Source organism: Salvelinus alpinus, chromosome 30, assembly GCF_045679555.1.
Source record: "Salvelinus alpinus chromosome 30, SLU_Salpinus.1, whole genome shotgun sequence".
NCBI classification, from domain to species: Eukaryota; Metazoa; Chordata; class Actinopteri; order Salmoniformes; family Salmonidae; genus Salvelinus; species Salvelinus alpinus.
The window spans coordinates 9,973,768-9,986,184 of record NC_092115.1 but is presented as its reverse complement, the minus strand read 5'-3'; the positions used below and the strand labels follow the sequence as shown (position 1 = coordinate 9,986,184).

At 42.1% G+C, this 12,417-nt stretch overlaps 1 protein-coding gene across 1 annotated transcript; it reads right to left on the bottom strand.

Moving 5' to 3' along the window:
* Positions 1 to 1,355: 1,355 nt before the first annotated feature.
* LOC139559825 (C-C chemokine receptor type 9-like) lies at positions 1,356 to 5,780 on the bottom strand. Its single transcript, XM_071376193.1, has 3 exons — positions 5,651 to 5,780; positions 5,374 to 5,418; positions 1,356 to 3,373 (listed from the first exon to the last, which is right to left on the bottom strand). The coding sequence occupies exons 2-3, from the start codon at positions 5,416 to 5,418 to the stop codon at positions 2,315 to 2,317; spliced, it is 1,104 nt and encodes a 367-aa protein (XP_071232294.1). The 5' UTR covers positions 5,651 to 5,780; the 3' UTR covers positions 1,356 to 2,314.
* Positions 5,781 to 12,417: the final 6,637 nt, after the last annotated feature.

Here is a 12,417-nt window from a genome sequence, read left to right as displayed (position 1 = left end):
AGAATGCCATCCTCATCCTCGTCTCCATTTCAGCACCAACTGGTAGATTTAAAAAAATGCTCTAATCTTGTAGATTATTTGGAGAAGGGCTGTTAATCACTGAAGCTGGAGACTCATATCTCCCTCACTTGCTTTAAGCACCAGCTGTCAGAGCAGCTCACAGATCACTGTACCTCACTGCACCTGTACAGATCACTGCACCTGTACAGATCACTGCACCTGTACATAGCCCATCTGTAAATAGCGCATCCAACTACCTCATCCCCATACTGTATTTATTTATTTATTTATCTTGCTCCTTTTCCCCCCCAGTATCTCTACTTGCACAATCATCTTCTGCACATCTATCACTCCAGTGTTTAATTGGTATACTGTAATTACTTCGTCACCATGGCCTATTTATTGCCTTACCTCCCCTATCTTACCTTATTTGCACACAATGTATATAGTCTTTTTCTACTGTATTATTGACTGTGTTTTGTTTATTCCATGTGTAACTCTGTGTTGTTGTATGTGTCGAACTGCTTTGCTTTATCTTGGCCAGGTCGCAGTTGTAAATGAGAACTTGTTCTCAACTAGCCTACCTGGTTAAATAAATAAAGGTGAAATTTAAAAAAATAAGAGAAAAAATGAGTTACGAAAGAGTTATAATATGACCCTCAGACTACACCATTTGATCCGTAATATTTACCCTGAGGATTTGAACCTTGTGGGGATCTTCAGGCACCGTTGACCTCAATGAGAAACAGAAGAAGGTAAGTCACGGCCCTTTACTGTCCGGTGGGGGGAAATGGGGCTGGTACAGCCTATATATCAGCATCATTTTCAAAACGGGGTTTAGTCTTTTGGAATATTCACTAACACTGGTATAGCGTAAGCACATTTTGAAAACAGCCATAAGGATAACACTACTATGTCATTGTACTAATACATCTATAAAGATATTCTAAATATGAGCTCTTGCATAGCACGACGTAAATGAATCTACATTTTGGAAAACAGTTAAGGCGCTAAAGCGTGGAAATCCTCTCCTTCCTTACCCAAGCAAGTTATACCTGTAAAAATGCAGTTAGGACCTGTTATAACACGTTCATGAGACGCTTATAGATGTGTAACTGCATTATTACAGTTTAATGAATTATATCCATAGCATATCTAATAGCGCATTTAAAAAATATATTAAAAGATTTTACCACGAAAAAACACATTGAGACCCAGGTCTCATTTGCAAATGTGTCCTGGGAACAATACAGAAAATACAATTATACACAATTTAAAACATGGATATGTGGATATGTAGTCAAAGTAAATCATTACCAAATTTGGAAAAATGCAATAATAGTGACCTAAAAATATATTTTTAAATGCATTGTTTATTTACAGTCATTACAGTCACAATTGTCATTGTGAACAGGGCAGTCACAATCATAGATATTTTATACAACTTTTTGTTTATGACACTTGTTCACTCTCACTGTGAAAGCTAAACATACTCATCACAAATAAGGGCCTTCCTACTTAGAAAGTGTCTCGAATAATTGATCAGCTCATTGATACGGTCCGACCAAAGAGATTGATGAAATAATATTAATATTAGTAAATATTACCAATTAACGTTATAATATAGTGATGGATAGAGGGCGCACTTGCCCACAATGGAGATAGCCCACAATGGTGATTCCTATGCTGTCACAGAATCCATCAATGTAAAGAAAATATGTGTTTCCTCTTTCCCATCTCTATACTTTCTAAACAAATGCAACCAAAAAAAGGCACTAAACAGCTTGGCTGAATTTACATAACCATAAAGACCAATGAAAATGCATTGTTCCAGTACAGGCCCAATGCTGTCATGGTCAGCTCTTTTCCCCGTCACTGGAATCGTCAAACACAAACCACCAAACAGACTTCGACTGTCCATCCTTTGTGGTCATCAGTTAAAACTGAGAAGGTCTTTAGACCAGCCAAAGAAGAGTCCTATCATGACCAATGCTTCTAGCAACGCAGACAAGAGCCAAGAGTTTCTCCAGCTCTCAGAAATGGACCTCTTCTCCCCATGTCACTGCCTCAGCCTCAGCCATGGTCAGATTACCAAAGAAGTCTAACTCTGATGCAAGAGTGGGCAACCGGGGGAGAAGTGGGGGGTGGGGGGCGACGACGACAGTACAACCTCTCTCACTGGGACTGTTCGCCATATTGGTTTGTCTTTCCGTTGCCAGACCTTGCATTGTGGAACAGAGCGTAGTTGCACAGCCCCTCAATTGTTATGAGGGACATCTGGTCGCACGCAAAAGGTTGTACTATGACTGTGCCTTCAAAGCGAGAGTGCCTGTGTGGTGTCCGTGTCGGACATGACCGATGAGCGCCCAGGTCCTCCCTGGATCTTGCTGACTATCCCCTGGGCCGGACAGCAGTGGTAGATGCGGATAAGCTTGAGGACGTCTCTGCGGAATCGTTCACCCACAAACACATACAGGAAGGGGTTGAGGCAGGCATGCATGTAGGCCAGGCTCTTCAGCACCTGGCCGGCTACGTCGAAACGCTTTTCCGCATCGCAGTCCATTTCGGTGCTGTTTACCGCCTTGGTGGCCTCCACCACCAGCACGCTGTTATATGGCAATTGGGAGAGGACAAACACAGCCACCACCACCATGATCACGCGCAGTGCCTTGTGCTTCTTGAAGTTGCGGGTTTTGAGCAGGGTGCGGATGATGCCGGCGTAGCAGAACACCATCACCAGGAGGGGCAGGCAGAAGCCCATGCAGATCTGAAGCCCCAGGACCAGGATCTTGGTGCGGTTGTCCTGGTTACTCCAGTAGACCATGGTGCAGGAGCCCCGGCCCTCCAGCTCCTTGACGTTGGCGAACATGAACTCGGGCAGGGCCAACACCACGGCCAGGAGCCAGACGCAGGCGCACACCAACTTGCTGCAGCTCAGCCGCTGTCTCTTGGAATTCTGGGCCATGGTGGTCTGGACGATGACCACGTAGCGATCGACACTGATGCAGGTGAGCAGCAGCATGCTGCTGAAGAAGTTGATCTTGTAGAGGGCATAGGTGACCTTGCAGAGGCCCAAGCCGAAGCTCCATCCCTGGTTGGCCTCCACGGCCCATAAGGGTAGAGTGCCCAAGAAGAAGAGGTCGGCCACAGCTAGGTTCAACAGGTAGACATCGGTCATGGTCTTGAGACGCTGGCGGAAGTGCAGGTAGATCCACACCACGGTCAGGTTACCCAGGCCTCCCAGGATGACGATGAACCAGTAGAGAGGTGGTTCATACTGGCCTCTGAAAGCCCTAACGGCAGATTTGTCGCACATAAAGTCATCCAGAACATCCTCAACCGTGGGGGTGAAGCTGGAGTCGTAGTCGAACACCTGTGTGTAAGAAAGGACAACATAGCTTGTTGGACATGTGGACCAATTGTGCCAGTAAATGATAGGAGCAGAATATACGTTTGCGGACAGAAATATTGGCACACTTTTCTTAAATAATTTCCTATTTATTGTAAAATAAAAAAATAAAATTATAATAACTTTGTCAGATTCTCAAATACATTTTATTTTTGCAAACTTGGCAATTTTAAATTAGGGCCGGATTACCGAACAGGCACGCAGGGGGGTTGGGGGTCCCCTGGAGGTAGGGGGGCCACCAAATAGCATATGATAACAAAAAATGTTTCATTGCAGGAAATTAGCTTTGAAAATGCTAAATGTTTTCTTAGCCTCATGACAAAATGTGTAGAATAGCATTATAAAACTCAAAATGTTTCTCTCTGCACTTTCTCTCTGAGCTAGTACTTGGTTACACAGCCTTTGGACAACACTGCAGACAAACGCTTCCGGTAGCCGTCAATGAGCATGCTGCACCTTTCTACTGAAAATGTGGCCCACTTTTCAGCAGCAAATTGCTCTAATTCATCAATATTTGAAGGGTGCCCTCCACCAACTGCTGTTTTCAGATCTCGTTTTGGATATAATTCAGATCTGGACTCTTCCCTGGCCACTCCAGAACAGTCCATCATCTTTTCTTAACCATTCCTAGGGGCTTTTTTATGTATGTTTGGTGTTGTTGTCCTGCTGGAAGACCCACAACCGTCAATGGAGACCCAGTTTTTGGTCACTGGGTTTAACATTAGACTACAAAACACCTTATAATCTGCTGATTTCATGATGCCTTGTGCACGTTCAAGGCCCCCAATACCAGAGTCAGCAAAGAAACCCCAAAGCATTATTAAATCTCCCCCATCTTTGATTGTATGGAGGATGTTCTTTTCATTGAATGCTTCATTTGGCCATAAATAAACAAAGCGCTCTAATTTTGTTTAATTGGTCCACACTTTTTTTTTGTGGGGTGTAGGCTTGTTTAAGTGGGTTTTTGAGGAGTTCAATCAGTTTCCTTCAGCATTGTGGTCTTCCTATGTTTAACCAACGACCAAATGAAGCGTTCAAAGAAAATAACACCTTCCTCTACAATCAGGTTTGATGCTGCTAATGGATTGATTTGCTGCCTCTTGTACTAGGGGCTTTGAATGTGTGCAAGACGACGTCATGAAATCAGCAGATTATTTTGGAGTGCAGTGTTCAACCCAGTGTCCAAAAAAAACTGTGTCTCTGTTGAAGGTTTTGGGTCTTCAATTGGACAACAACCCCAAAGCACCCTGGAAGGGTTCTAGAAGAAACACTGGAATGGTTCTAGAAGAAACACTGGAAGGGTTCTAGAAGAAACATTGGAATGTTCTGGAGTGGCCAGTGAAGAGTCCAGATCTGAATCACATCCATAATCTATGGCGAGAGATGAACACAGCAGTTGGTGAATGGGACCTCTTAAACATTGAAGATTTAGAGCAGTTTGCTGCTGAAGAGTGGGCCAAATGACCAAATAGAAAAGTTCAGCAAGCTCATTGATGGCTACAAGAAGCATTTGTTGGCAGTTATCTTGGCCAATGGCTACGCAACCAAGTACTAGCTCTGAAGTGCCAATAATTTTGTCCCATGCCATTTGTCTTTATTTTCTCAATTAAAATGGTAAACTTAACTTTACAATGTTTAACATCCAATAAGGTGGGGAGAGCAAAAGTTTTTTTCAATTTCAAGTACTTTTAGAAGAAATAGGGAATTATTTAAGAAAAGTGCAAAGGTGCCAATATACTGTACACATACTTATATAGACCAGGGGTCTCCAACATTTTATCTCATAAGAGCACGTAAAAAAATATATATACATGTAATTTAACTGTTATGAATTAAAATAATACAAATTTGATGTGATTTAATTTTTTGTTATTTCATACAAATATAACACACACACAATATTTTACACAAATGGTATAAAAAAGTACAAAAAATGTAATATATATAGTGTACAAGTTGTTTACCTCTGAATCCATTGGTGAAGTCACCATGTCACCTATAACTGGCATCTGAAAAGAGACGGGAGGGAAACAACAAAATGAGTCAGGAAAATAACACACAGTACAGTATAGGTCATGGTGTAATGTTGACTAAATATTCAAACTAAAATATTACAGCACGATGAAGTAGATACTTTGTAGTAATACATGCAAAAATTCTTACATTTCAAATCTGCTATCTTAAATGTTAATACATTTGAGAACACTACACGAGACCAGCTGTTCAGACAATTTTACTTACAGTTGTTCTCTGCTAGTGAGATGTCAAACAGATGTCAAAAATTCAAGATGCTTGTTGGTTGCTTCCTTATCACTGAGTTGCTTTAGAGAACTCTCTGGCAACTGTTTGCTCTCCAGAGGCTTATAAAGGTTTCAGTTAAACCACAATTGACGTCAGGTTGCAAAGCAGGGTGATATTCTATAGTGCTCATTTGCGGGTTTTGCCGCATCTCGCTAAAGCAAACCTGCAGCGTGCATACAACCTCATGCAACTTCTCAGGGATTTTAGTCATATACGAAGATGTATATGTAGCTACCTGTATACAATGGATGAGTCATAGGAAATCCCTTTTATTCCCCACAGAAGACTCCCTTCATCTGATATCTATGCCAAAAGAACACTTTCTTAGGACACCTTTGTTCATATACTGATTTACAGTTAATTTCAGAGATCCCCAAAATCTCCAGAATGACAGCCATGTGCTTTGGATTTCTTCACTGTAGTATAAACATAAGAAGGTGCATTATGCTTTTTTGCAAAGGACGCACACACACGCACACAGAGACACACACACACGCATGCACACGCACACAGACACACACACACACACGCACGCACACAGACACACACACACGCATGCACACAGACACACACACACGCGCACACACGCATGCACATGCACACAGACACACACACACACACGCGCGGACACACACACACACACACACACAATCTCGTCCCTCCTGTTATAGGAATGAAGGCCTATACTGTGCTAAATTACTTAGGTTTGTTACTTCAGGCACCATGGTTACAATGGTTACCATTTCATTATATTACTGTAGTTGATTGAGTAGAACCCACACACCTTGGCCAGAGAGTCCACTCACCTGGGTTCCCAGGTCTAAATCATTCCCTGACTAGAGGGGAAGGATGCAAACCAGCATTGCATAAAGAGCTGTCGAAGCCTATACAGTAGGTGTTTTCAAAAGACACTGTAACATAAGGCTACAACATGGGTGGTGGTAGAATCCTATTGTGCTATCTCCTGGATCCTTATTATATGTTATTATATATGATATGGTGATTTAGTAGATACCTGTCTCTACTTGTCAAGGCGCCAGGGGTCGACACTGGAGCAGATTAGTAAGGTGATACACTCCAACCAGATGCCGTCAAGTTAAGAATTGCTCGAGGTGTTTACCGTACTTTTGTTTTCTTACCGTTCAAGAGTGCCACAGTGTCAGGCCTGCTGTCATGTGCCGAACGAGTCGTTAAACAACCTAGACGAACTGAAGACATGACAACGCACTGAGGGTATATTTAGTTGTAGGCACGGTTCCAAAACCGGTGTATGTGTTTGCATTACAACACTTTGAAAATATTTTGAATTTCGTAATGTACATGGGGCCTATGAACATTAATTATGTAACCACTCCCTCTTCAAATCAGGGTTGATTGGAAAAAGCTGTTCAGAAGAAGACATTGTATTATCATATATTTGTACTCCCTGACGAAGGCCATGCGGCCGAAACACGTCAGTTTCCGTTGAACATGTCATATAAATAAAGGCATTTTTTTATTAATTATATGAAGAGTGCCTTGGTTCTCCTTTCTTTGTGAAGTAATTTCAAAATGCCTAGTCTAGTAATATCATCCCGTCTCGGCTCACGTCTCTAATCGGTTCTGCCTGGATAACCCCTGGATGCTACCAGCTGTACGTTATATGGTGATTCGACACTGTCATGCTTGCCTTGACTCGCCTTTTAGGCCTCCGTCGTAAGATCTAGTGATATATCACCTGTCTCTCATATCAATCTGCACATCCTTTAGGGCCAAAACATACTGAAAAACACGGGCAGGAAAAGCAGTGTAACTTAATGGACACTAGACAGAAGTGTGTGTGTGTGTTCAGTGTGTGTGTGTGTGTGTCACAGTGTGTGTGTGTGTGTCTCAGTGTGTGTGTCTCAGTGTGTGTGTCTCAGTGTGCCACAGTGTGTGTGTCTCAGTGTGTGTGTGTGTGTGTCTCAGTGTGTGTGTGTGTGTCACAGTGTGTGTGTCTCAGTGTGTGTGTCTCAGTGTGTGTGTGTGTGTGTCTCAGTGTGTGTGTGTGTGTGTGTGTGTGTGTGTGTGTGTGTGTGTGTGTGTGAAGTGTGTGTGTGTGTGTGTGTGTGTGTGTGTGTGTGTGTGTGTGTGTGTGTGTGTGTGTGTGTGTGTGTGTGTGTGTGTGTGTGTGTGTCTCAGTGTGTGTGTGTGTGTGTCTCAGTGTGTGTGTGTGTGTCTCTGTGTGTGTGTGTGTGTGTGTGTGTGTGTGTGTGTGTGTGTGTGTGTGTGTGTGTGTGTGTGTGTGTGTGTGTGTGTGTGTGTGTGTCTCAGTGTGTGTCTCAGTGTGTGTGTCTCAGTGTGTGTGTGTGTATACGCTACACTGTAATAAGATATCTTTCTAAACTTTACTTGAACTCTTCATCATAAGGGACTGCTTATAATGACAATAAAGCCCATAACCACTGTAAAGACACGAAACAGTGTTTAGACTAGCAAACTTGCTAACCAATAGCTACCTTCAATTTTCAATAGCTTACCTTCAATCTTCAATTCAAGCCTACTAAAAAGTGTGTACTCTCAGGCCTGGAGGGAAGCAAAAGTTATTCCCCTATTGTACCTAAGAATAGTAAAGTCCCCTTAACTGGCTCAAATAGCCAACCAATCAGCCTGTTACCAACCCTTAGTAAACTTTTGTAAAAAATGGTGTTTGACCAGATACAATACTATTTTTCAGTAAACAAATTGACAACAGACTTTCAGCACACTTATAGGGAAGGACATTCAACAAGCACAGCACTTACACAAATGACCAATGATTGGCTGAGAGAAATTGATGATAAAAAGATAGTGGGGCTGTTTTGTTAGACTTCAGTGCAGCTTTTGACATTATCGATCATAGTCTGTTGCTAGAAAAACGTGTGTTATGGCTTTACACCCCCTGCTATAATGTGGATAAAGAGTTGCCTGTCTAACAGAACACAGAGGGTGTTCTTTAATGGAAGCCTCTCCAACATAATCCAGGTAGAATCAGGAATTCCCCAGGGCAGTTGTCTAGGCCCCTTACCTTTTTCAATCTCCATGTATACAGATGACTCAACACTATACACGTCAGCTACCACAGCGACTGAAATGACAGCAACACTTAACAAAAAGCTGCAGTTAATTTCAGAATGGGTGTCAAGGAATAAGTTAGTCCTAAATATTTCCAAAACTAAAAGCATTGCATTTGGGACAAATCATTCACTAAACCCTAAACCTCAACTGTGAAGCAACACAAACACAAACACACGATAACATATGCACTACACATGTACACATGTATTTTGTGTTATAGATAAGTAGTAGTAGAATAGAGGCCCGAGGGCACCCACTTAATATGTTGTGAAATCTGTTCTGAATGTATCGTAATGTTTTTAAAAATGTATAACTGCCTTAATTTTGCTGGAACCCAGGAAGAGTAGCTGCTGCCCTGGCAGTAGCTAATGGGGATCCATAATATATACAAATACAAATACCTAGATAAAAGTTTGTGTCCTGAGAGTGTAAATGAGCAACCAACTTGACTGTTTGTAACATCTGTTATGCCATCATTATGATAGTGTTATGTAGACCGTATGACAAAGGGTTCAAATAAAGTGATATTAAACAGATCAATGGGGGTAAAGTTAAATTCGAAACATGATTGTTAATGCCATTAGATTTGTAACCTATTCTTACATCACTTGTGTTTGGTACAGCTGATGTGGTAATACTGAGATGTGATGAGAAAAGTGTCTGTTGTCTATGATTTGGGGTTGCTCTAAAGTTCAACACGGTGAAGCCATTGTAACAGAATAACCAGACTTCACACGATGGTGGGTTTCTAAAAAGTTGTAACAGTGGTAGCAGCAGAGGGCAGATTTTATACAAATTAAAACGACTGAGAACATAACAAATATATACATTCAAAACTGTGTGATGTTTACAGTCTTAGTAATTCCCCGAAATACAGTATATATATATATATACAATATATATATTCAACAATATAGTGCATTCGGAAAGTATTCAAACCCCTTCCCTTTTTTCCACATTTTATTACGTCACGACCTTATTCTAAAATGGATGAAATAATGTTTTTCCTCATCAATCTACACACAATAACCACATAATGACAAAACAAAATAAATAAATAAATTAAAAAAACAGATACCTTATTTACATAAGTTGCATACGCTTGAAATTGAGCTCAGGCTCATCATGTTTCCATTGATCATCCTTGAGATGTGTCTACAACTTGATTGGAGTCCACCTATTGTAAATTAAATTGATTGGACATGATTTGGAAAGGCACACACACCTGTCTATATAAGGTCCCACAGTTGACAGTGCATGTCAGAGCAAAAACTAAGCCATGAGGTTGAAGGAATTGTCCGTAGAGCTCCGAGACAAAACTGTGTCGAGGCACAAATCTGGGGAAGGCTACCAAAACATTTATGCAGCATTGAAGGCCCTCAAGAACACAATGGCCTCCGTCATTCTTAAATGGAATAAGTTTGGAACCACCAAGACTCTTCCTAGAGCTGGCCGCCCGGCCAAACTGAGCAATCGGGAGAGAAGGATCTTGGTCAGGGAGGTGACCAAGAACCCGATGGTCACTCTGACAGAGCTCTAGAGTTCCCCTGTGGAGATGGGAGAACCTTCCAGAAGGACAACCATCTCTGCAGCACTCCACCAATCAGGCCTTTATGGTAGGGTGGCCAGACGGAAGCGACTCTTCAGTAAAAGGCACATGACAACCCACTTGGAGTTTGCCAAAAGGCACCTAAAGGACTCTCAGACCATGAGAAACAAGACTCTCTTGTCTGATGAAACCAAAATTGAACTCTTTGGCTTGAATGCCAAGCGTCACGTCTGGAGGAAACCTGGCCAATACCATTCCTACGGTGAAGCATGGTGGTGGCAGCATCATGCTGTGGGGATGTTTTTCAGCAGCAGGGACTGAGAGACTCGTCAGGATCTAGGGAAAGATGAACAGAGCAAAGTACAGAGAGATCCTTGATGAAAACCTTCTTCAGAGCACTCAGGACCTCAGACTGGGGTGAAGGTTCACCTTCCAACAGGACAACGACCCTAAGCCCACAGTCAAGACGACGCAGGAGTGGCTTCGGGAAGTCTCTGAATGTCATTGAGTGGCTCAGCCGGAGGTCGTACCAAATCAAACATCTCTGGAGAGACCTGAAAATAGCTATGCAGCGACGCTCCCCATCCAACCTGACAGAGCTTGAGAGGATCTGCAGAGAAGAATGGGAGAAACTCACCAAATACAGGTGTGCCAAGCTCGTAGCATCAGACCCAAGAAGACTTAAGGCTTTAATCGCTGCCAAAGGTGCTTCAACAAAGTACTGAGTAAAAGGTCTGAATACTTATGTAAATGTGATATTTCCATTTATTTATTTATACATTTGCAAACATTTCTAAAATCCTGTTTTTGCTTTGTCATTATGGGGTATTGTGTGTAGATTGATGAAGGGAAAGAGACCTTTTTAGAATAAGGCTGTAATGTAACAAAACGTGGGAAAAGTCCAGGGGTCTGAGTACTTTCTGACCGGTCTACATATGTTTGTTTTGCTGTGTGCTTCTCTGCTACATGCACATCTGACTCTAAGATTACATCATCCTGTGGTCAACTTGAAATAGCTTCCAGGAAAGAAAGGTCACGTTTGTCCCTCCACACCGTCTTTGAACACAATCAACAACAACAACAACGCTCAAAACGTCTGCAACTCTATTGGGAGCTGATGGTATACTTAAGCAATATGGCCCAAGGGGTTGTGGTATATGGCCAATATACCACGGCTAAGGGCCTTTCTTAAGCACGACGCAACGCGGAGTGCCTGGATACAGCCCTTAGCCGTGGTATATTGGCCGTAGCCCCCCGAAGTGCCTTATTGCTATTCTAAACTGGTTACCAACGTAATAACAGCATTAAAAGGAAATGTTTTCTCATACCCGTGGTATACGGTCTGATATGCCACGGCTGTCAGCCAATCAGCATTCAGGGCTCGAACCCCGCAGTTTATAATAGAGGTTATAGCTGCATTGGGTCCATCGCTGTCGAGTATGGGAGTAGCGACTTCCATCATAGGAAGTATAATGTCATTGAAAGTTTGTATGTCCTAATATTGCCCTAGCAATGTCAACAAACATGTCATTGTGACCTGACATTTCCATTGGTGAACAATGCCATCGATTTGGCATCTGTTTACATTCCGAGGAGAATGGTGCACATCAGAGGAAGAGGAAGTGGGTCAGTGTGGGCAAATCTTAGTTTTCTGTTTATGTTCACAGAGGACATGACACACACATGACGCACTCGTGCACACGTCTGGTGTGGGTAAAGATAGCAGTACCAATCACAGAGCCCTCAGCCTCTGCTCAAAAGGTTGAGCAACTCCTTGAGAGCACCGAAATGGGCAGCTATTCAACCGAATAAAGTTTATTGAACTTTTTACAATATTTTGTAGAAAGAAAAAAAAAGAAGCTGCAATCCTGTGGAAATGATACTGATGACAGTATAACTTATTTTCTAATGCTTGCACAAGTTTGGTAAAAAGGGGATGCCATAACGGTTCATTCAAGATATTCACAGACAACAAAAAAACTGTGGCTACAGAATACCATTGTTAATGATTTATATTGAAGTAGGTTATTTATCTAAACCTACTTAGGTCTAATTTTACATTTTATTTTTCATATCAACGGCA